General features: G+C 41.4%; 1 protein-coding gene across 1 annotated transcript; it reads left to right on the top strand.

Moving 5' to 3' along the window:
• Positions 1-5267: 5267 nt before the first annotated feature.
• On the top strand, positions 5268-24706 carry LOC146617030 (E3 ubiquitin-protein ligase RNF19A). Its single transcript, XM_085373208.1, has 9 exons — positions 5268-5420; positions 5904-6391; positions 13728-13933; positions 15024-15171; positions 17628-17790; positions 18187-18301; positions 22235-22366; positions 22494-22764; positions 24418-24706. Exons 1-9 carry the CDS (start codon positions 5268-5270, stop codon positions 24704-24706), a joined length of 1965 nt encoding a protein of 654 aa, XP_085229334.1.
• Positions 24707-26421: the final 1715 nt, after the last annotated feature.

Below are 26421 nucleotides of genomic sequence, written 5' to 3'. Positions count from 1 at the left end.
TAATTAATATTATATGCTAAATAATAATAATAATGACTAAAAATGAATGTCACTTAAGATTAATATTATCACACCGAAGAGCCTGCTAATGCGATTTACTAACAAATGGTAATCCGCTTACACTCTAGGTATAACGGAAACCCATGCCATGAAGCCCCCAATGCACAGTTTCTGTGCTGATGTTAATACGTTGGAGGATATCCTCTTAGAGCAGCATGTGAAAGCTAGAGGAGCCGCACCCTGCCGGCCGTGAAAACAGTGCAGGTTATAGATACTTCAGCTTCACAAACTTTCTAATGCCAATTCTCTAAAGCCTAAGCTAAAACACAGTTAATTGAAAAGTAATTGATTCAGCTAATGGGGCCTTGTCTTTCTTTTGTTCCCATAATACATGTAATAGAGACAACATGTTAATAATACCTGGACCAAAGAGAGAGTGTGTGCTCACTCTTTATGGACAGCATCTCTGTGTTAACTGTTGTTGTCCTGAGTTTTCTGAGAGATGACAGCAGGGCTCTTCTCTCTCTTCTTGTCTCACAATATATATAGAGATGGATTGTTGATTCATTTATTAGGAGAGATGCGCAGCTTGGCAAAAAAGTGCTTGAGTGTATTGTCAGTAGCCAGAGACTGCAACTGCAGTGGTTTTGGAGTTCTGTGAATATCTCACCATGGTAACAGCACCACATCACTCATTTCTGTTATCTAATTATTCCATTTGAAATATTTAAAATGAATAATTTTTTAACTAACTATATCTCTTTAGAGTATATGTAGATATAGTATGTATGTTATAAACTATGTGTGGCATGCGTTACATAAGGTCAAAGTTGTGTTTGTGTGTGTGACAGTGTCACGGTCACATTCATATGCTTGTTCTGATACACTGGAACCATGTGATTCCTGATTTGAAGATGTTCTTGAATGAAATTTCTCCCATTATCTTGTTGTGTATCATGTAATGCGCATTTCCCTAACGTGAACCTCATGAAGTTATTATTATCATGCTTATCTGTCCGATTTTGATGGTATTGTTGACATTGAGCTGATCCGAAAAGCAGTTTGTACTAATTCTGACCCTGTTCTAGCAACTGATCATGGAAAACAGATAGCATCTTCTTGGCCATTTCATCTGTGTATCCACATAATTAGGTTACGTATATATATGATGATGTGGGTAAATGTAAGTGTGTGCATGTGCATGTCAGTATTTTCAGTTGATGGGAGATCTGTTTCTAAATCATGATGCATTACAGTTGAAGGATGCTCTGTAGTTTGGAAAGCTGGACTGCAGCAGATATTTAATTAAAAGAACATAAGCAAGCAAGAGAAACAAGAGAAAAAAAAGAACCAAGATACCCAGAAGGATTGCAGCTCAGTGGTGACTTAAGTTTAAGGCACTTAGTTGAGAGACTCATGCAATATTCAAACTGCCTTTCTTGAATGTTCAGCCATAACTAGACTGAAAATCTTCTTGGTAGTTCTGCTAACTTGGGATGACCCTCATCCTAATAACCTGGAGCTCAAAAATCCTTGCCAGGTCCGACAGCAGCATGAATCAGCACTAAGTTACATTTAGTCATTTGGAGCCAAAACCCAGCAAACTTTACAGACACTTAGCAGAGAATTACAATCACTATATATATAATATATATAGTATATAGTAGTATAGTATATAAAGTCTTATCTTATCTTATCTTATCTTATCTTATCTTAATGCAAAAAAGAGTTAAACATATAAGTAGGTAAATTATTCTAGTAAAACATCAGAAATTGTACTTCAATGAATCCATAAAGAAATCCAGTATGTGGTTTTAGGCTGTAATCTAGTCAATTAGATTTTGAGATGTTCTGTTTCTTGTTGCTATAATGTTCTGTACAATCTGATCTCAAATGAGCAGTCTCTACAAAGGCACTGCCTGCTTATCTCTTCATTTTTACTTCATTTCCTCACAGTGACAACTTATCTAAGTCGTTAGGCAGCGAATTGTGTTGTCTAATTGCTTGGCAATCTGTCTCATAGTGTAGAGCAACAAACCCACCGAGCTATGCTTTAAAAACACTCAATACTACATGCATCAGTTTGCCGGCGTGCGCTTGAGTGTCTTCATTTGCATAATTATATGTACGTGAGCATATAAGCATGTGCGCTTTTGATGTTTTCATCTGTGGGAATTATTTCTATAAATAAACAGCAGCTCAGTGGTGTGTTCATCACAGAGGTTGGTGCTTTGGTGAAGGTCAGTCCCCACAGAATACGGATGATGGGGAAATTCAAGTGGATGCACATTTGGGATGCTATATTAGGATAGAACTGTGTTACTAGACTCTGGACATAGCTGGATATAGAAATGATGAGCTGGTTGCTGCTTTGTTTTCCACTGGATTGCTTTACTTAAATATTTATTTTAGAGCAAACAAAGGCATCCATGTGAAATCCAAGCCATTAGAGGACCAGTAGTAAAGATGTTTTTAAATAAATGTGTCGAAAGTAAAGATTTTGTACCTCTGAACTCCAAATTCTTTAAACTGGTGGGTTTTGAGGAAAGGATAGTTAATTTGAAATACAAAACACCCTGGTGGTTCTTGATCTGAAGCTTTTCCTAATGATTTTGAAAAAGATTTTTGAAAAAGTACCATCATATTTAGTATCTTTTTTGGGTTCTTCAAGGGAATTCCCAAGGCAGTAAGCAATCTGGAAGACTTGGGTGGACACTAGTTTGAGTTTTGTGACACGATGTGTTATCCTGCTGGAAGATCAGAAGAGGGGTACACTAAGGTCATATATATCTAAAATATTAACGTGACTCTTCAGTATATGGAGATAACTTTCAAAGGGCAAGAATGTTGGTTCTTTACCCTTAAATTACCATATACAGTAATGATCTAAAAAGGGTATTCTGTTCATGTTGATTTAACACGAATGAAATAAAGGTATAGCCCTAACTCTGGTCTCAGACAGGGAGAGAGCAGTTTAGGTACTTCAGTGTATCAGAAATGCAGATCCTTTGTATATCTCTGTTTAAAGAATGATGAAGCTTATAATATCTGCAGAATTACCTCAACTCCTGTAGTCATTGAATTTGATTTAATAATAACGATAAGGCAAGCAAAGAGATAGATAGATTTCATACATTTTACTGTTTTCCACAACTAAAAAAATACTAAAAGCAGCACTGGGGAGCTTGAAATAGATGATCTATAATCATATCACATTTCAGTCCATATTCCTTGGTCTGATTTGATGTAGTTGCATGGAGACAGCTATTTTAATTGGTCTGGGGTTTCATGAATCACCTCATGCTCCCTTTGCTCTCTGGGGCTGATTATGAAAGCTTGCTGCTGCCTAATGGATGCAGAATGAGTTGTCTGTGGTGTCTGTCACCGCCTCTCTACTGCTTCACCCTCCTGTCTCCCCCAGTCCTTTTTGTCTGATCAGTCACAAGTTTCACATCTTTCTGCTCTTTGTGTCTCATAGCAATGGCCTCACTGCTTGTCTGGGCTATATGACAAACGGGCCATGGTGCAGACAACACCCTTCCATGTGTTTGCATTTTTAAATGTATCTCATACAGAGATTCGAGAGTAAAAATGACACACCCTATGTTTGAAATAGCTGTTTGTCCAACACTATTGATGATCAGTTTTTTAAATCAGATCTCTGTAATGTGTTTGATTGATTGAAATTACATTCAGTCTCATGCCTGATTAGCACTCCACCATTTATAATACTGGTGTTATGTTATTATTAGTATTTTAAACAGGATGTCTCATGGACTCAAGATCGCTTTTCAAGAGAGACCTGTGTACAAATGACATCTACAGATTAAGAGTACACAGACTAGTAGACAGGCAGAAAATTCAAGGACACATTATAGGCGTTCAGAAATTAAGAAAAGCATGTGCAAGGACAGTTGCATACAGTTTAACATATTTTAAAAAGCTGCTATGAAATCACAGAATGTAGCTTTGCAGTCTTTTGTAGTCTTTCCATTTGTTCTTTTCCAAGTTTAATGTCAGTAAGAGGCACAGCTAATCTTAAAATGTCCAAGGACCTGTCATTGTATCCATATAAACTATCACTACAATAATAATCAAGCTCAGACAAAATTGTACCTAATACAACAGTTAATGAGAACCAATATTTGCTTTTTGTATTTGTATTTGTATTTTATATGACACTGGAGAGTTTTAATATGGACTGTATGGTGGATACTGACCTTGGTGACCTTGTGAATAGTTTTCAGTTGGTTTTATCAGAATGAAAAACAAGCTTATGTTTCATAAGATAATTTTGAAATGCAAACTTTGGATTTTTCAATAGCCCGATCAACAAGGACCCAGTGGTATATAAGATGGTGTCATCTGCATAAAAATAGGTTTCAAGATTTAGGAGGTGTAGATTATACTGTAGAAGGTGAATAAAAGACATCTAGCAATGAAAACCTGTGGAATGCCTGTAGTAATGACAGGGAGACTTGACCTGAAATCTTTGGAGACTGCTGATAGAAAGATTGTCATAAAACCATTTAATAGACTGTCATCTAAACTAATTGTAACCGATTGTATCAAAGGGGGAAATTAACCATAGAAACTAAAACCATGTTTCTGTTTCAGGTCAGACATGCTGGCTTCTGCTATAAAGTTGGGATTTTAACATTGAAGTTTAAGAGGATTGACTTTAGGAGACTTGCATCAGATTGAAACTCTTTCATTGTGTAAAACAATTTTTTAGAAGCTATGACTAGATATTCTTAATTTATTTCTTATTGTAATGTTATTTTTAGAAAATTGATATCCAGTGAACCAAAATGCACATCCAAAGGTCTGTAGTTCTTGCTGTGCATTATAGTCATTACCTACTTGTGTTTCCAGGTTGAAGGACTGCTAACAGTGGAGAAAAAGCCTAAAATGATGAACAACAGTCGACCAGTTCAGGACTAATTCAGACTTCTGTGTGGGTGGAGGAGGAAGACTGAAGAGAGACAAAGTAAACCACATGATCAGGCCTCGGAAAGGCTCCAAAACGGTGATGTTCCCCTCAGGCAGGGATTACCTCCTCCCCGTCGTCTCTCTCTCCATCTCACCCACTCACCCTCCCTCATACAACAGAGCAGCCGTCCAGCTCCAAGACTCTGAGCCGTGAGAGCGCACTGTGCTCGCCCACCCGCGCACAAACACACACGTACTCTAACATCGCTTTTGCATCCTGCTCATGGTCGTTGGCCTGTTCTCCTCAGCTGCTGCTCCCGCTCTAGTTCTAGACCATGAAGAGGCCCAAGCAGCAGACTGGGCCCTTGAGCTTCTTAAATTTCTTCAGCCGAAAGCCCAAATCAGAGCCAAGGGCGGAGAGGCCTGTGGAAGCCTGTCCCAAAGAGGAGGTGGCCATTACCCTGACCCCAAGCGAGCATCCAGAACAGGTAAGATTGATGCTTCGTCTGCTTGGAGTGAGCGTAAGCAATGAAGGAGTTCTTTATTTGGGTTTATACAAGTTTTGGTAGAGTATGGTAGAGTATTATGGCATATATGTATACCATTTTGAAATTTGTGTTTATTTTTGAAATTTGTAGCTCATACAGGATCATTATCCTTGCATCAGTCAGAAGATGAAAATGTCTCACAGAAAATGTCGAAAGAAAAGCAACAAAGCTATTGATCATTAACTTTAGAGCCATGCCCGTTTGCTTGCTTTGTTCTGCGCTGCTACTGAACAAATCCATTAGTGTGTTTGTACAATTAATTGATCATTTGTACAAATGACGTTGCCAAGAAACCAAATGAATTACAGCATTCCAGCTATGTACACACTTACCAATACTCCCTTCATTTCTAAGAGCCCTTCATTCTCATAAGCGTGCTGTGTTTGGATTTGGTAAATCACCATATCCTATAACTGTTCTTAGGACCTCACAGCAGAAGAGGCTGGAGAATCAAGAGTTTCTGGAGCAGAAAAAGGAGAAGGAGGAGGTCCGCCAGCATCACTGGCTGAGGTGGGCGAGAACAGCGCTGCCACAGTCGAGTGCGTGGGTGGGGTCAGCCGGGTGTCCACCGTTGTCCTGTCCCTCTCCTCCTCCAGCCAGGACCAGCTATTGGACGAACACCTAGAAGAATGCCCACTGTGCCTGCTCAGTCAACCGCGCTGCCACTTCCCGCGACTCACCTCCTGTTCTCACAGGGCATGCTCTGACTGCCTACGCCAGTACTTGCGTATTGAGATATCGGAGAGTCGGGTGGGCATCGCGTGCCCGCAGTGCCCGGAAACACTGGCACCTCTGGATGTTCGTGCCATTCTGGATGATCGGGCATTGCTGGAAAGGTTTGAGGAGTACCAGTTGAGGCGTTTTCTGGCTTCTGATCCAGATACACGCTGGTGCCCTGCGCCTGACTGCAGGTGAGACGTGAACTGATACCATCTACCAACAGGCTGTTTTAGGCATCAAGAACAGTTTCAAGCGTACTGTAATAAAACTAGAACATCTTGTTTTTTTATTGCTTATATCTAATAAAGATATAAGCAAAAAACTGTTAATTAGAAGGGAGAATAATATTTTGGAAATTAACAATAATGACTTTGTTTTGTGAAAAAATAGGTCTTTTATTGACATGATTGACACAGCAACAATCCACTACAATTTAATTACTTATTAAAAAAAACATTAGAGCTAATCCAGCACTACAATGTGGCAGCCCTTGTCAAATTCTTGTCATCCCACCGCCGGCTTTATTTTGTAAAACACAAGACTGACGCATTTGTCACTGTCAGAATAATTGACTTAGATTTAAGAGGATAATTGGCAGCATTTTTAAAGCTTTTTCCATAGTTCACCAAGTTTGCTGCAGTTTATATATTTTGCAGATCCCGAAAGAGAATGGACTGTGAATAAACCAGTCCTCTACATATTGGTAAGAGTTACTCTTTGAGGCCTCAAACAGAAATACCTAAAAGATTTTCCTTAGTGAGATGTAAGAAACATTCACCTTTAATCGGTTTAAAATGTTATTAGTGCCGTACTTAACATTTATGGCGCCATTGTATTGTTACTCTTTTTCCCTCAGAATAACTGCCTGAAATATAGCTTTCATTGAGCTGCAAAGCTCAGCTGCAATATGATTTCATTACAAAATCGATCCTTGATGTCGTCGTAAATCTTACGAGGGAAAGATGTATTTGTTTTTCTTTCCGCTGACATTGGCGTCAATCAGCTCTCTTTTTTTTTCTGTTATTCAGAACTGGCACTGACACTGATCCTTTGCTATATCAGCTTAATGTTCATGCATGGGTAACTGGATAAGGGGGGCTGATGGGAAGTCACGACGTGCGTCCATTTTTTTGTGTGCAACGTTTTCAGTGGATTTTTTGTGGTCAAAAGCACGTACGCGCCAGGGCTCAGGACCCCGTTCAGTGAAAGTCTGTCAGTACTTGCTGCTCAGCGATGATGAATGAGAGGAGCAAAAATCAATACACAGTGGTGAATTAAATATAACGCAGAGAAACAGGAGATCCTGTTTTTAAAATATCTACAACAAATTCAGTGTGTTTTGCGTTTGATTTATTAGAAGGGTGTACAAGTGTGCAAAATGGCATTTTGAATAACAGTGAATAACACTTCTCACATAAAAGAGACTTTGAAGCTGTGATTAATTATGTAAACTGGTCTTTAACAGTTATGATTGGTGCATTCCTGTGTTTCCAACATGTAGAGATTCCCTGAGGTCTTAGTGACAGAAGCTTAGCTGAAGATAATGTCGGGAGAGAGACTCTCAGAGAGAGTGTGAAAACTGTGTGTTTTTGCCCTAGGCCTGACTGTGTAACACACACTTGGGTCTATGAGGGCAGCTAATCATGTTTTATCTACATGTGTAATACAAGTAGGAATTATTTAGATATCTCAGTAAAAAAACAAAAACAAAAAACCTCTACCAGATTAAAAGTACGCTCTGGGCTTCAATTTATTTTATAACCATAATCCAACATGTTACAGAAACATACCCCACACATTTATGATGTCAGAGTAGGGGGTCTATACATTTCTGAAATTCACAGGATTATATTTAAGTGTGGCCACTGTGAACAGCAATTAATACTTTTGATTTCCAGCACTCCTTTGTTCTAAGAGGATTTTCCTTGGGGCTAACACACACAAACATGTTAAATGAGCTGACTTACCCATATCAGACACAAATTATTCATCAAAGCAGACTATTTTTAGATGTGTTAGGCCTTGTCAACACACACAAAATCATTAATTACAGTTTTGTCCTTGCATTCCTAAACATACACATTTGTTTTAATGGTTGAATTATATATATATATATATATAACAGAACATATTCACAATATATATATATATATATAAAAAAACACCCAGCACGCCCCTGCGGGCGGTTTATCCTTCAAGCTCGGGTCCTCTACCAGAGGCCTGGGAGCTTGAGGGTCCTGCGCAGTATCTTAGCTGTTCCCAGGACTGCGCTCTTCTGGACAGAGATCTCCGATGTTGTTCCTGGGATCTGCTGGAGCCACTCGCCTAGCTTGGGAGTCACCGCACCTAGTGCTCCGATTACCACGGGGACCACCGTTACCTTCACCCTCCACATCCTCTCGAGCTCTTCTCTGAGCCCTTGGTATTTCTCCAGCTTCTCGTGTTCCTTCTTCCTGATATTGCTGTCATTCGGAACCGCTACATCGATCACTACGGCCGTCTTCTTCTGTTTGTCTACCACCACTATGTCCGGTTGGTTAGCCACCACCATTTTGTCCGTCTGTATCTGGAAGTCCCACAGGATCTTAGCTCGGTCATTCTCCACCACCCTTGGGGGCATCTCCCATTTTGACCTCGGGACTTCCAGGTTATACTCGGCACAGATGTTCCTGTACACTATGCCGGCCACTTGGTTATGGCGTTCCATGTATGCCTTGCCTGCTAGCATCTTGCACCCTGCTGTTATGTGCTGGATTGTCTCTGGGGCATCTTTACACAGCCTGCACCTGGGGTCTTGCCTGGTGTGATAGACCCCAGCCTCTATGGATCTTGTGCTCAGAGCTTGTTCTTGTGCTGCCATGATTAGTGCCTCTGTGCTGTCTTTCAGTCCAGCTTTGTCCAGCCACTGGTAGGATTTCTGGATATCAGCCACCTCCTCTATCTGCCGGTGGTACATACCGTGCAGGGGCCTGTCCTTCCATGATGGTTCCTCGTCTCCCTCCTCTTTCTTGGGTTTCTGCTGCCTGAGGTATTCACTGAGCACTCGGTCAGTTGGGGCCATCTTCCTAATGTATTCTTGGATGTTCGTTGTCTCATCCTGGACTGTGGTGCTGACACTCACCAGTCCCCGGCCCCCTTCCTTCCGCTTAGCGTACAGCCTCAGGGTGCTGGATTTGGGGTGAAACCCTCCATGCATGGTAAGGAGCTTTCTTGTCTTTATGTCAGTGGCTTCTATCTCCTCCTTTGGCCAGCCTATTACCCCAGCAGGGTACCTGATCACGGGCAGGGCGTACGTGTTGATGGCCCGGATCTTGTTCTTACCATTCAGCTGACTCCTCAGGACTTGCCTGACCCTCTGCAGGTACTTGGTGGTTGCAGCTTTTCTAGCGGCCTCTTCATGGTTCCCATTCGCCTGTGGGATCCCCAAGTACTTGTAACTGTCCTCTATGTCTGCAATGTTGCCTTCTGGTAGTTCAATCCCCTCAGTTCTGACTACCTTCCCTCTCTTTGTTACCATCCGACTACACTTCTCCAGTCCGAACGACATTCCAATGTCATTGCTGTATAGCCTGGTAGTGTGGATCAGTGAATCGATGTCTCGTTCACTCTTGGCATACAGCTTGATGTCATCCATGTACAGGAGGTGGCTGACAACTGCTCCGTTCTGTAGTCGGTATCCGTAGCCAGTCTTGTTAATGATCTCACTGAGGGGGTTCAGGCCTATGCAGAACAGCAGTGGGGACAGAGCATCTCCTTGGTAGATCCCGCACTTGATGGTGACTTGTGCTATGGGCTTGGAGTTGGCCTCTAGTGTTGTACGCCACATCCCCATTGAGTTCCTGTTGAAGGCTCTTAGGGTCCCATTGATCTTGTACAATTCTAGGCATTCCAGTATCCAGCTGTGGGGCATTGAGTCATAGGCCTTCTTGTAATCAATCCAGGCAGTGCACAGGTTGGTCAGTCTGGTCTTGCAGTCTCGGCTGATTGTTCTGTCTACCAGTAGCTGGTGTTTTGCGCCTCTGGTATTCTTGCCAATTCCTTTCTGTGTCCCGCTCATGTATTGACCCATGTGCCTGTTCATCTTAGCCGATATGATGCCTGACAGGAGCTTCCATGTAGTACTGAGGCAGGTTATTGGTCGGTAGTTGGAGGGGACCGGTCCCTTCTTGGGGTCCTTGGGGATCAGGACCGTCCGGCCTTCAGTTAGCCATTCCGGGTGTCTCTCGTTAACTAGCAGCTGGTTCATTTGTGCTGCCAGACGCTCGTGGAGTGCAGTCAGCTTCTTCAGCCAGTAGGCGTGAACCATGTCGGGCCCTGGTGCTGTCCAACTCTTCATACTGGAGACCCTTTCTTGGATATCTGCCACTGTGATGGTTACTGGACCCTGTTCAGGGAGGTCGCTGTGGTCAGCCCTCAGATCCTCTAGCCACTGAGCATTGCTGTTATGGGTTGCATCCTTCTCCCATATGCTCTTCCAGTATTGCTCCGTCTCCAGCCTTGGTGGTGCTGTTCTCTTATTGTTCCCTTGCCACTGAGAGTATATATATATATATATATATATATATATATATATATATATATATATATATATATATATATATATATATATATATATATCCATAGGTCCCTCATCCTATTCATGTAGCCCCTTCCGCCGGGGCAAGAATACCAGAGGTGCAAAACACCAGCTACTGGTAGACAGAACAATCAGCCGAGACTGCAAGACCAGACTGACCAACCTGTGCACTGCCTGGATTGATTACAAGAAGGCCTATGACTCAATGCCCCACAGCTGGATACTGGAATGCCTAGAATTGTACAAGATCAATGGGACCCTAAGAGCCTTCATCAGGAACTCAATGGGGATGTGGCGTACAACACTAGAGGCCAACTCCAAGCCCATAGCACAAGTTACCATCAAGTGCGGGATCTACCAAGGAGATGCTCTGTCCCCACTGCTGTTCTGCATAGGCCTGAACCCCCTCAGTGAGATCATTAACAAGACTGGCTACGGATACCGACTACGGAACGGAGCAGTTGTCAGCCACCTCCTGTACATGGATGACATCAAGCTGTATGCCAAGAGTGAACGAGACATCGATTCACTGATCCACACTACCAGGCTATACAGCAATGACATTGGAATGTCGTTCGGACTGGAGAAGTGTAGTCGGATGGTAACAAAGAGAGGGAAGGTAGTCAGAACTGAGGGGATTGAACTACCAGAAGGCAACATTGCAGACATAGAGGACAGTTACAAGTACCTGGGGATCCCGCAGGCAAATGGGAACCATGAAGAGGCCGCTAGAAAGGCTGCAACCACCAAGTACCTGCAGAGGGTCAGGCAAGTCCTGAGGAGTCAGCTGAATGGTAAGAACAAGATCCGGGCCATCAACACATACGCCCTGCCCGTGATCAGGTACCCTGCTGGGGTAATAAGCTGGCCAAAGGAGGAGATAGAAGCCACTGACATAAAGACAAGAAAGCTCCTGACCATGCATGGAGGGTTTCACCCCAAGTCCAGCACCCTGAGGCTGTACGCTAAGCGGAAGGAAGGGGGCCGGGGACTGGTGAGTGTCAGCACCACAGTCCAGGATGAGACAAGGAACATCCAAGAATACATTGGGAAGATGGCCCCAACTGACCGAGTGCTCAGTGAATACCTCAGGCAGCAGAAACCCAAGAAAGAGGAGGGAGACGAGGAACCATCATGGAAGGACAGGCCCCTGCACGGTATGTACCACCGGCAGATAGAGGAGGTGGCTGATATCCAGAAATCCTACCAGTGGCTGGACAAAGCTGGACTGAAAGACAGCACAGAGGCACTAATCATGGCAGCACAAGAACAAGCTCTGAGTACAAGATCCATAGAGGCTGGGGTCTATCACACCAGGCAAGACCCCAGGTGCAGGCTGTGTAAAGATGCCCCAGAGACTATCCAGCACATAACAGCAGGGTGCAAGATGCTAGCAGGCAAGGCATACATGGAACGCCATAACCAAGTGGCCGGCATAGTGTACAGGAACATCTGTGCCGAGTATAACCTAGAAGTCCCGAGGTCAAAATGGGAGATGCCCCCAAGGGTGGTGGAGAATGACCGAGCTAAGATCCTGTGGGACTTCCAGATACAGACGGACAAAATGGTGGTGGCTAACCAACCGGACATAGTGGTGGTAGACAAACAGAAGAAGACGGCCGTAGTGATCGATGTAGCGGTTCCCAATGACAGCAATATCAGGAAGAAGGAACACGAGAAGCTGGAGAAATACCAAGGGCTCAGAGAAGAGCTCGAGAGGATGTGGAGGGTGAAGGTAACGGTGGTCCCCGTGGTAATCGGAGCACTAGGTGCGGTGACTCCCAAGCTAGGCGAGTGGCTCCAGCAGATCCCGGGAATAACATCGGAGATCTCTGTCCAGAAGAGCGCAGTCCTGGGAACAGCTAAGATACTGCGCAGGACCCTCAAGCTCCCAGGCCTCTGGTAGAGGACCCGAGCTTGAAGGATAAACCGCCCACAGGGGCGTGCTGGGTGTATAAATAAATATATATATATGTATATGTGTGTGTGTGTGTCTGTGTGGTGCATATATAAAAAAAGTAGAATTAAAATCGCTTAAAGTGGTCATTGGCTTTGCAGCTGTTTCTTTCTAATTTCTCTGTATGACAAGGCGTAGAAGTTTGTACACAATATAAATAATCCAATTATTGCTTGTTTCATGGATACAGGATACTCACTGGTATCTAGAAATATTTTATGCATGAACAGCAGCTTTGTTCTTCAGCCAGACATGTTGGACTAGAGAATCAAAGTCACTTCAAATCTGGTCTGACACCGTAGTGGAATCAAGGTAACGCTGTAATTATCTTCTTGCCTGTGTTGCCTTCAGCTTGTTTGATTCATTCGCCTGTCTGACAAACAGAAAACCACTCAGAGCTGGAAATGCCAGCCTGTCAGAGCCCTCGTTTTTCACAGCAGAGTTTGATTCCCAGAGGCATTCAGATTATTTAAGATTGCTTTTACTTTTTTTATTTTTTGGTTATAGCTAAATCACATAATCTTGTGAACATGCCTGTATCAGAAAATGGAGATGGTACTGTCTCCATTCCTCATAAACCTTATTTGATTTTATTTAACAAATGTGAGGTTAAAAAAAAATCAAGAGCCCATAACTTTAACATAATCTGCAGTTTCCTAGCAACGAGGGAGGTGTAGGTTTTGCCCCAGTCCTAACCCAACAAAGAAGAAAAACCACCACAACTTTAAAGTCAACACTGCACTAAATGAATGTTTGTTAAAAAACACAACAAGCACACACACATGACCAGACTGCCTTATTTTTTTATTTAGTTATTGATACAAAGTTTTAAAAGTCATATTTGGGTATGGAGCCAATAAGATTATCATATATCTGTTTATTATCAGATGATAGGTTTTCAGTTCTGGAAAGCCGTCCCCCAGAATCCCCATCAGCCAACCGAACGTCTGATATTTTTCTGTCATTTTTATCTGTAGTTTCTCTCTTTCCTCAGCTATGCTGTGATAGCTTACGGCTGTGCAGAGTGTCCCAAGCTGAGCTGTGGCCGTGAGGGATGTGACACAGAGTTCTGCTACCACTGTCGGCAGCTGTGGCACCCCAACCAGACGTGCGACCAGGCCCGGCGTCAGCGAGCCCGCCACACCTCAGGCGGCAACGATGCCTCTACACTGTACGTCTTCAATGAAGAACCTGGAGGAGGTGAGACAGGAGCCATGTGATTAAATGAAGCTACGAGTCGTTTGTGGGCCTCTTTGCTCTAAACAACCACTTGAAAAAGTCTACCTGGTTTTGCCACGAGTACTTCCAGGCCTGTATGGTTTTCAGGTCTGTTAGACAGATAGTATGGGCTCAAAATGTGGTCATAAATATTTTGTACTTGTCTATCTGTCTAACAGATAAGTTTCTTATCTACAGACTGAAATCCTGTCATGGTTATACTGTAATTTCTTCCATAATTTCCATCAAATTTGGCAGCGCCAGTAACTTACGGTAACATTGCAACATTTCATTTTGGGAAAAGTTACGTCACTTTTGGTTCACATCCTGGTATATTATAGAAACAAGTGTTTTTTGGAGGGTGGTGAGCTTTTACAGGACCCCATGCAGTCAGGTGAAAAAATAAGTACATACCATGATGTAGCTTGTAGAAATAACTTTAGCTAACTTGAAAACTAAACAGTTTTCCATTTAGTTTTATGATTCTTGTAGAAGTCGTGGAGGAATTTTGACCCACTTTTCTTTAAATGTTACTTCAGTTCATTGAGCATTTTTTATTTTTTATGCACAACTCTCTTAAAGTCCTGCCACAGTCACTCAGGTTGAGGTCTTTACTGGGCCATCGTAACACCTTGATTCTTTACTTTTTCGGCCATCCTGTTGTAGATTTGCTGCTGTTGTTGGGATCATTGTTCAGTTGCATGATCCAATTTTAGCCAAGCTTTAGCTGTCAGACAGAGGGCCTCACATTTGATTCTGTTATATTTTAGAATACAGAGGAGTTTATAATTGACTCAATAACTGCTGCCAAGGTCCTTTGGCTATAAGACAAGCCCAAATCATCACGCCTCCACCACCGTGCTTGACAGCTGGTATGAGGTGTTTGTGTAGATGGACTATTTTGGACTGTGCATTATTAGTAAACGTATTCTCCACTTTAGTCTCATCTTTCCAACTATATTTTTCTGAACAAAATAGAGCATATCTACAAAAAATTAAACTGTTCCTTTACGATGACATATAGATATTGCTTGTTAAGTGTGTAGTAGCTGAAGTATTTCCTCCGTTGCAGATGCAGAGGAAATCAAAGCATGCCCTCGCTGTGGTGCCTACATCATGAAGACCAATGATGGCAGCTGTAACCGTATGAACTGCACTGTGTGTGCCTGTCAGTTCTGCTGGCTGTGTATGCAGGAGATTACTGACGTGCACTACCTCAGGTATGCTGTTCATGCTGAACTCACAAGAACAAGAAAACTAACAGCCAGAAGTCCTATTAAATGCTTACTCTAATGTCAAGGTTGGCTGTGTAGCAGGCAGGAGTAGGACCCAAACTCAGGACTCGGAAACATGACGGGTAAACCAAAAGCAGTTTTGTTCAACTTAAACTTAGTGCAAAAATAATGCAAGTCAGAAAACAAGGAAAACAGGAAAACTACATTTATGAATGCTCAGGAAACTCACTGCAAGAGACAACACAACCATGAAGGAGGACACAACAAAAGGCAAAGGGAAAAATGAGACAATATGTACACAGAGGGTAACGAGGGAACAGGTGGCAGGTGGGAGGGCTGCTGAAACCACTCAGATAATTAGACAGGGGAAGTAGAACTGAATAGAAAGCCCAAGAGACAAGATGTCATCAAAATAAAACAGGAAATGACTAACACTGACCTGGACTAAGACGTGTGAACTTGACACAGACAGAAGGCAAAGCAGGGAGACAACTTGGACTAAACACAGGGGATGCCCATGACAAAACACAAAGACGAGGCTCGGAAGTAACATAATGAAACAAGAAACCAACAAATAGAAACTGTAGAAAGCAAAACTCAGGAGCAAAAGGACATACTGAACTCAGAACAAAATAATCCAGAGTATGAACTTAAACCAAAGACAGAACCATGAAAAACAAACTCAAAACGCTGGGACGAAAAACCAGGACCTTGACTCTATAGCTGTAAGCCTAAGAAGCCTGATGATGATATTTTCTATTAGAAAAAAATGCTGAACATCGCCCGGTTTGAATTTCTTAGGCTTAGTTATAAGCAGCTGGTCAGACAAAAGCAACCGTCATCGGTTTTGGTAGCTGTAAAATGTTTGAGGGGGATATTCAGTGGCACAAGTTCATCCTAAAAACAATCGATTTCAGTGCATCACAACTGCTAATGCATCAACAATGCAGTAGCTAGTCAGAGATAAAAACCGTGCCAGTCAGGGAAGCATGCCCGTATTTCATAATTTAGAAGCTGCACTAGTTTAAATGGTTCATCTCAGCTTTCATTTGTTTTCACATTCTTGGAAGGGAGTCACTGCTGACTTGACATCAGTTATTCACCTCCAGTGTTTCTCCTTCCATACTCCTAAATCAGCACAATGTGTAAGTCGAGCTAAGACTGTGTTTCTCAAGCTCTTATTTGTTTGTGTTTCTATATAAATAATCTTCATTAATCTTAATTTCAATGCATATTTTAACCCCTGCTGGTTCATGCTCATCCTGCAGTAGCAGCTATACGTTGAACAATGTTATTGGGAATATATGGAATATTACCTGTGTCTTATTCATAATTTAACACAGTTAAAAACCACAAAAGCGTGGTAATCAGATTGTCAGGCATACGATTAAAAACTAACCTGACTTTAAAAAAATATATATTATTATCAACTCTGTCTTAATATAGCCCTATACAGGGTAACCAATTATTTTCTTCAGGAAGACAAAGTGCTACATTTAAACTTTGATTAAACAAAAAAAATTAATACACTGTAGTTGGATACTTAATATGCACTGTATTTAATGAAAGTATTTTTTTTTTGTCATGTGAAACCAACTATTTCCGATTACCTTGTTTAATTTAATTTTGTCTTCCTTTCCCCGCTTCCTTTGTTCTCTCCTCTCCCTTCAGTCTTTTCTGGCTTTCATATAAAAAATTACAGTAGATGTTGTACAGAATGGCAAAGCTTTTAAAGTCTCACAGCGAGTTCAGAATAACGCAGCCATAATCTCTTACCATAATTTCCCCCACTCATGCTTTAAAAATCCCCAAAGTGGCCTAAATGCATACTTTGAGAAAAACATAGCCCTTGGCTGCTATTTGTGTTCTTTATAAAAGTTATTTTTCCGCTTGATTAAAATCAGACAGCACTCATCACATTGTATTGCTCTTCTAGACAGTTAAATGTTACACCACAGCGTCAAAGGCTGGTAGCAGATTAAGGTAACACTGAAGGCAAAATAGACTTTTTTAGCCAGTCATATTTTAAGTAAGAGACTAGCTATTGCTGATAAACCAATCCAGGCAGCTTTGTTTTACTGATTTCTCAAACATAAATGGTTAAATATGATAAATGAGTATTTGAATAAATTATAAGTAGTAAATGATTGCACTTCAGGAAATGAAAGCAGGACTATAATAAGGAATGCATATCAAAAATGGTTTATACGACATCAGGCGTACATGATGATGCTTTGTTGGTTATAGCAAATGATTATGAGGGCATTTATTTGAAGTCTTAAAATAAAGTACCGCTCATTTTGACAGGAATTTAATTTGTTTTTGCACATCAAAAGGGAGTTACTGTAAGGGATCACCAAGTCTGCAGGGAATGTCTGTACCAAATCTTTTGTTGTTTTACAGTAACTGATCTCTCCTGATGTGTCTGCTTTGTCTCTCAGTCCCTCAGGATGTACATTCTGGGGGAAGAAACCATGGTCTCAAACCCGCAAGGTACTGTGGCAGGTGGGCATGTTGCTCGGAGCACCTGTGGTCATCTCCCTTATAGCAGGCATTGCCATCCCAGTCATCATTGTGGGGATACCAATCTACATGGGCCGCAAGGTCAGTAAAGCCCATGTCACACTGTGTAACTTGTTAACTTTGTGCTGTATATTAATGTATTGTTTTATGCTGTTTATAGCAATAAGATGTCTGCTTACCCTACACTTCACATGTGACTAGTAGATCAAAGCTTACCTTACCTTAGAAACTAAAAACATGTCCTAGGGAAATTAAGCTGCAAATGAAATCCCCTTAGATATGATTAGTTTTCTTTTTGTCAGAGCCATGGTGTGTCTTATAAAGTCTTCACAGGCATGCTGCAGTGTGTGTGTGTGTGTGTGTGTGTGTGTGTGTGTGTTATTGGGCATGAGTAAGTGGCTGCAGAAATAGAAAATGAAAACTCGGAGCACTTTGAATTTCAGTAATGTGATTTGTGCTCTGTTTATTACCTTTCAGGTCCATGGTCGTTGTAAGAAAAACAATATCTCAGGAAGTAAGCACTACTTGACTGTGGCAAGTGGGGTGATGATGTCAGTGTTTGTGTCGCCGGTCATAGCAGCTGTCACTGTGGGTAAGGAACATATAATAGTAATGTTACATTTTTTATCCTGCAAACCAGAGAGAAAATTCAAAGGGCAAAATATTGTTGTTGTTGATCTTGTGTTATAAAGAATGAATTTCAGTAAAAAAAAAAAAGGATAAAACTGCAGAAAATGTATCCCCTTTGGAGCTCTAAGATGCTAAAAATGATAATTCGACAGATCTTTCTCTTTCGGTATAATAAGATGTAGTTTTGTCAGAGTTTTTCTAGGGCAATGCTCAGAAAGTCACTTTTGAAAAGTTTGACTAGCACACAGCTCTTTCTGGGCCATCTTGGATAGTTTCCTCAGTGATCAGAGTGAGAACTGTAGGAGCAAACCCTCATCTTTTACCATGCAATGAACTCAATTTAAAACGTAAAATGAAAGGAATAAGTAAACCTTTTGTAAAATACATTCAGTCCATTCAAAAACTGAGCGTGCCATATGATTTAGTAACTTGTGGAAACATCTTTGCCAGTCGCAAATTCAAGTAAACGCTTTCTGTATGACTGTATCAGTCTTTCACATCATTGTGGAGGAATTTTGGCCCACTATTCTTTACGGTGTTGCTTCAGTTCATTGAAGTTTGCTGGCACTTGTTTATGCACAGCTTACTTAAGGTACTGTCACAGTATTTCACTCAGGCTGAGGTCTGGACTTTGTGCCACTTCAACATCTGATTCTTTTCTTTTTTGGGCATCCTGTATTAGAGTTGCTGCTCTGCTTGGGATCATTGTCCAGTAGCATGATTCAATTTTAGCCAAGCTTTAGCTGCCACATTTGACTCTAGAGTGCTTTGGCTCTAGTGGAGTTCATGGTTGACTCAGCGACTGAAAGATGCCCGGGTCCTCTGGCTATAAAACAAGCCCGAGTCATCACGCTTCCACCACCGTGCTTAACAGTTGCTATGAGGTGTTTATGTTGATTTGCTTAATGCTGTGTTTAGTTTTCCCAAGCATGCTGCTGTGGATTATGACCAAGCATCTCCACTTTGGTCTTATGTGCTCTTATGTTCTTTTTAGAAAGATGTTTAGAAAGACTTTCTCCCAGTAACCCTACCTAATAAGCCACATTTTTCAGTCTTTTTCTTATATTTACATGTTTTCTAGTCTTTTCTTACTAGTCTTTTCTTTTTTTTACTTGTACGGTCATGTGCATTAACATTTACAAACCTGAGGTGTAGCTCTTGTTTTTTTTGGTTTTTTTTTTTCACTTTTCCTAAGCATTGCACAGCCTGATCTTTGGTTGAATTTGGTGGGGTGTTCACTCCTGGGAAGGTTGTATCATTGTGGTAACATACAACTGAATGCTTCAGACCAGCAAACTGCCCAAACTTCTGCTTTTACAGAGGTGGTAAGTGTGTTCGACTAGCAGCACCCGGCTGCTACGTTCCCTGTTATTTTTTATAAAAAGCATCAAGGATGTACTTGATGCGAGTTAGAGCATAGAGTGCTGTGAAAACTTTCTTTTTTACATGACTGTATTTTTGCTTTCACCCTGAAAGTTTGATGATGGACTGATACTGATGCCTTCTGTGTTAGCTCACACTGATATGTCTGACCTAACAGCAGCTCTAAAACATCCTGCTAAACAAAAAAAAATCCCCAAAAATCATAAATCTATTTGTTTTCTAAACTCATCCTTGACTTTTAATTAATAAGGCTGCATGTGTTACCTCTATGCAGTATTGTACAGTTTATTTTATATAACTCAGCAAGACAGTGAAGAATTTTTCCTAACCTGCTGTATTTTTTCCATAAATTCTACAGATCTGAATATGCAGCCAAGCAATCTGCATAGGGTTTAGTGCCAGCCATACAAATATCCACAAGCCAGGCTTCTGTATACAAACATACCACTTTATTTCATTGCTCCACACACACACACAGTGCAAAGTAGCATTTCAGTGACTCATGCTACTTTAGGTAACAGTCCCAGCCGTGACAGAAATTCGTAAGACTTCAGTAGCGTCTTATCTTTCCCCTGCAGTGTCACAGCCATAACTGTACCCCACTCTGACTGGTCCTTGCTTGCCGCACACAAACTCAAAGACACATTTAGCCGCATTGTACTCGTCACCGTACCTCTTACCCCTGCATGTACTACTGTGCTTGCATACTGTGCAGTTTCTTTAGCCATTTTTACTTCATGTTTTACTTCATTCCACCATGTGTTTTGTTGAACATCTTCTATTTTGTGCTCTCACTGCCCTCCAACTGTTGTTTTGTTTCTCATATTTGAGTCAAAGCACTCTGTTTTTTTTGTGTGTGTCTCTCTTGGACACAGATGCACACTGTCTTTCGCTTTCACTCCTCTCCCTGTGTGATCTGTTTGGCTGGCAGGTTCATCCTCTTGCCCTGGTTTCACCCTCTTGCTGAGTCAATAGTGCCCCAGTGTTCCTGCTGTGTTAATGATGTCCCTTTGTTTGGCTGGCACTCTTCTTTGTGTTCTCAAACTCCTGTCTCAATCACAGGTTGCATAATTGCACAGCGTAGGGAGGCTGCTGGTCACCAAGCTTGGGCTTTATTCAAAGCACTTTTGTGAAGGTTACGAAGGACAATCGAAAGAAGTACAGCTCGTTAAATAAAATTTGACTTTCCCAGCGCAGCTGTGCCCTGCAACATTCTAACTTTGCTCTGCTAATATGATGAGTCGATCCATAAGAGTGACTAATGATCTATTTTTGTGAAAACTGTCTTATTGTATCCTGACAGGGTATGTACTGCACATTTTTAGAGCTTCTAAGGAAACATTTGTGTTCATCTCTACATTCACAAATGTAACAAAGAAGACACTTTTTGTTTAGGTGTCTACTGCGCAATTGTCCGCACCATAATCAGTTCATATTAATAACAGTAATTAACCAGGAAACACATTTCACCTCTCTTTCTAATTATTTGCCTCCTATAATAAATACTACATACAGCATAAAATCCTATATATAAATGATGATCATGATCAAAAGGACGAAATAGGAAAGTTAAAAAAAAGTTTGTTATTGCTAAAATAGACCAAAACACAGCTTCTTACAAACAGCACATAAAATAGATGACTAAAGGAAGATCCAGTTGCCTGGATGTCTGCAACTAAAATTATTTTTAGAAAAGCTTGGAAGGAAACCAATGTTACTCACTTAAAGAACATAATAATTATGAGGATATAATTTCAGAGAAAATGAGTTTTTCTTCCTTTTTTAGGTCCACTCTATATGCCTAATTTTTTCCAGTTACTTGGGGCTAAAACGCCTTAAAAAAAACAAGCCTGTGTCTATAAATGCCTGGCAGCTTGAATGTGTCCAGTCCAGGGTAAAGTGGGAAAGGCTCCCCCTTGTGTTTGTTTTGTGTTGTTGTTGTGATAATAATAATAATGATAATGATAAAAAGACAATAACTGAAGTCCTTAAAGGGGCACTTTGTGTAAAAATGATTGAGAATGCATCATGTCTTGATGCATTCTCAATCATCCAAGTGACTTCTTCAGTCTCAGCTGACTGCAGGTTTCCCCAATCTTAGAAACAGTACATTTACATAATGACTGAAACCAGCCCCTTGAAGGAACATTGGGCTGGGAGGTCAAATGTACTGTTTATAAGATTTGGGGAAACCTGCAGTCAGCTAAGGCTGAAGAAGTCACTTGGATGAGTGACGAAACGTTTCTCCCACTGAAAACACTACGTCCAGATGAACTGAATCAACCTTTGGAGGTCGATCATATCATCATATTTTGATTTCAAATGCACTACCGTAGCGCACAGAGGCAAGACAATGCTCAAAAACCCTTACGGGCCTATCTGTAATCCAGTGCTTCACCATTACAAAGACATTTCGGTTATATGATTATTAACATTAAGCACAAAGTCCAGAAAAGTCATTATGAAAAATATGTTAAGAACGAGGTCTTTACTCTTTGCTGTTTTCTTTCAGGTGTGGGTGTACCGCTAATGCTGACTTATGTCTATGGGGTCGTTCCCATGTCACTCTGTAGGAACGGTTGGTGTCGACCGCAGAGTGAGCCCCCTGAAACACACAAAATCCAGCTGGAAGACTTAGCCAACTGTGAGTATCAATAATTTAATCAGTCTATAGTTCAAGTTAGGGATACTGTCTGACCGTATGAGTAGTCGGTTATGATTTGTGCCCCGAATTTTGACCCGATCTGATGAAGTTTCAACTTCTCTTATAGATCTTCTATTCTCTCATGTAGTCAGTGATCACTGGACGGGTCAGAACAACCCAGCACTCAACAACACCAGCGTCCAAGAAGTTCGAGTCAGTGTACAGGAAGTAGGCGACCTCCCAAGTACGAGCACCACACCGCCAGAGCCAGATAGATATGCCGGATTGGATGAAGCCACAAAACGCCATGGATACACCCAGCAGGAGAGCCAGTCTGACTGCAAGGTGGTTATTGTGCCTGATAACAAGACTGATGAGATGCAAATGATTCCTTTAAGGTAATTATTGCCTTTACAATTTCCTCAGATGTTTACATGTTTTTACACAGGACTTTAATATTTGAAAGCAACCATTTATAGTTTCTCCTGCTTTAATGCCTATACTTAAGCTCAATGACTTGTTTGTCCAATGACTGATGCATTAATGTTTATATAAAATAACTTGCCACTTGCACAGTATTGTGTGTAAAGGTTTTAGGTATGTTCTCGCAATTAAATTAAAGATATCTTGTGGAAATTTTCTTTTAAGCAAACAAAAGTTATTCAGAGTTAATCAAGAAAATCTTTGGCTTGAAGTCACTGCCATCTGAGATGCGAGTGGAAGAGTGGAACATATCAAGAAAGCAGAGTCCTCCTCGCTACGGAGCTGTCATTTTAAAGTAATGTCACTGGCGCAGCTGCGTCATCTGTTTTGTTACAGCAGCCGGCCGCTGCATTTTATTATCTTTGTTAGATGAGCATAAAAGTTTTCATGGCATCATTGATTTAAACTTGAAAAATGATGGAGTGCTAGCCTTTATTTACACTGACAGATGGGAGACACGGCGGGAACAAATCAGAGATGACGAGATGCGGGAAGTTGAGCTCGACACAAGACACAGAGAACAAAACAGGAATTAAACAGGAGGAGAGACAGAACAGGACCGGATAATGAGATTAACTTGCAGACAGACAAGGCTAACATAAAGATGAGACAGAGGGAACAGGACAGGAACTAATAAACCTAAAATCATCGATACTAAGAAGTAGAGGCAAAAATAACAAAACAATAGGGAACCAAAACCAGGGATCAAAATAACTTGTAAGACCAAGAAATTACAAAAACACTATCAACATAAACCACTTTAAAAATCCAAAAAGAATAAAGAACTGACAAAACTCTAAACTCTGGGTCAACACTCCATGGATCTTGACACCAGAATAGCTGTGTATATACATTTTTTGTTAGTCTTACAAACATATATTTGCTAAGTCTAACTTTCCCCGTGGTCCTTATAGTCTGACTTCCATAGAGGATACACCCTGTCTCCTCACTCCTCCCTCTTTGAGAGACCCTTTTAGGTATTCAGACTTCCTTTAACATGCTTAGATTCATTTTCACGTCAGCGGCAGGTGGATGGAGTAGAGAGGAGGTGAGGAGGCACAAAACAGAAAAATGAAAAGCACCCATCTCTGTTTATTTGCAAGCAGTCCTCTTCTGCAGCGGAGGCTGGGCCATTGCTGCATTTGTTGGTGCATTACCACCACTTGTTAGTCAGTGGGATAAAGCAGCTGTTACATATTGCTATTAGAGTTCAGGAGATACACCTTAAAGTTAATGGAGCAGTAACCAAATAGACAAATGCACACACAACTGAAGCAAACCACCACAGTATTCTGTATATCAGTCTTTGCTTTTAAAACAGTACTTGTGCAAGTACTTGCTTGTATTTCTTGTAAATGCATTTCTAGACTGATTCGATAATGTTTGGTCAGGACTCTGTGTGCCACTATGTCTCATCACCAATGACAGCTCTTTATGACTTGCTCTGTGAGCTTGATGTCTTCTGCTGAATAATGATTTTTGGATCGACTGGAGTGCACTATGGAATGGCAATATTTTTGGACGGTACTGTATAATGACTCCACTGTGTTTCTTCATTGTGACCGCAGGGAAAGAACGAATATTGAGGTTCGCGTTGAAATTGAGACCCACCCCAGGGGCGCCCGCCAGTCCAGCCTAAGTAGCATCCTGTCTAGCCGCAGCTTGTCAACGGAGTCACTGGGACAGCCGCAGCCCCAGTCCCAAGACTACCCGTGTGCCTCAGAACGAGAAGAGAGACGAGAGGGGGGAGAAGGAAGAGGAGGAGGAGAGGAGCAGGAAGGACGAGAGAAACCAGGAGGGGAAACGGGAGAAGACGAAGGGACGGTTTTCCCAGTCTTTGAAACGGACGGTGTATGAGGTTCTTCAATGCAGGTGTTGTGCTTGGTTGAAGATTTCGTCAGGTTTTATGGATGTACACTAATCCATCACCTGACATTGGATTGACCTGAGAATAGTTGGCAAAGGTCACCTTCTGCTTCCAAGATGGGCCCTCCAACCAGATGCCTTGTAGCTGCACCCTCTGAGGAAGATGCGGGTTTAGAAATAAAGATGAGAGTGTGTGTTTGAGTGTGTGTATGAGACAAAAAGCATGAGGCTATGATATTTTAAAAAACCCAGGAGGGCTATATACTGTAAAGCAGACAGGAGAGCATGTTAGCCGACTAGTCCAGTCTGTTTTTTTTTCCTATGTTGTCCTTTCTAAAAGAAACTACCTTTCTCTCCCTCTCATTTAAGTCTATTTCATGAAGTCCTCCCCTTCATCTGGCTCTGCTCTTTCAGCGATCTTGCCTTCCTCACCCTTTACAAATTCAGAGACCACCAGAAGCATGAATTGTTTTATGGGGGACTAAGACTCTAACAAATGTCCTGTCAGTGACTTGATGTAAACATTTTCCCAAAACATGCTGCAAAACAGGATGATTTTTTCTTTTGTTTTAATCTAAATGGGTATTTCAAGCATCTTATGATGCAGTGTTCACACATGAATTGGGCAACCTTAAACAGATGATGCATGCTGCACTGTTCGATTACGCTTCTGTCAAAGAAGTCTAGTGGAAGATTAAATTTGAAACTAAAGCCTCGAACTGCTATTTTTTATTGGATTCAGGGGTGCTCTGTGACAATGTGCCAGTGACTAGAGGGCTTCTAAATACCAAGAATTACGATTTATCACAGATCCAGTCTTCCATGAAAACAGGTGGAGGCGGGGTCGGAGGGTTTTCTTTTGCATTGTTTCAGTGCAGCTTTCAGCTTTCAAGAAGCTGTTTCTTTTTTTAAACTGAAGAGGGAGATGATTCTTTAGTTTGTAAAAATGCTCACTCTGATGCAGGACGACGTGGGAGCGACACAACCTTCTTGAATTTTAAAACGCTGCATGGTTCTCCAACTTGCTGTATCCAGAATAGCAACACATTAACACGTGCAGATTGGCACATACTCACATGATCACATGCAAAGCAGTCAGTGTAGTTGCAGTAGTGTGTGCTGCTCAGGGCATTAAATATAAACTAAAGACTCTCTCAAATGACCACAGAGCACCGAAATTACTACAACAGCAAGCATGCCACCGCAGGCTAAACCGTAATAACTCGTTCTAGATGATTTGTGAGAAATCCGTGACTATACAGTACACGCACTGCTTAGCTTCCTGAGTGTGACATACTTGTGAGATGAGCTTAGACTTAAAATGAGAAGTTGTAATCTGTGCTGGGTTGTGGAGAGAATTTAAATAAATATTTCACCATGAAGGAAAAAAACAACAAATTTCATGTTCTCTATGTCTCAAAAATTATTTTTCTTTGGTACAAGTACTTGTAGTTGTGGTCAGAAGATTACATTAACTCATCCATGGGCATGGATGTTAGGGTAATGTGGTGGCTTTAAATTATTTCTTTGAACTGTTGTACAGCATACATCTTTAATGACTTTTAAAAAAAAAGAAAAAAAGAATTGGGTGTAATTCACACGGGGTTAAAAGTATGCATACTGGCTCAAATATGTACATACACTCACTTAATTTTTGTGGTGGTAAAGGTTCTTCTGTGTCTTTTAACTTGACAAGGCCTAATGAG

The sequence above is a fragment of the Diplotaxodon limnothrissa genome, linkage group LG15, assembly GCF_057381915.1.
Source record: "Diplotaxodon limnothrissa isolate DT_005_m linkage group LG15, D_limnothrissa_male_GT1.1, whole genome shotgun sequence".
In the NCBI taxonomy this organism is placed as follows: Eukaryota; Metazoa; Chordata; class Actinopteri; order Cichliformes; family Cichlidae; genus Diplotaxodon; species Diplotaxodon limnothrissa.
The sequence above is the reverse complement of the archived record's forward strand: the minus strand, read 5'-3'. Positions and strand labels throughout refer to the sequence as shown.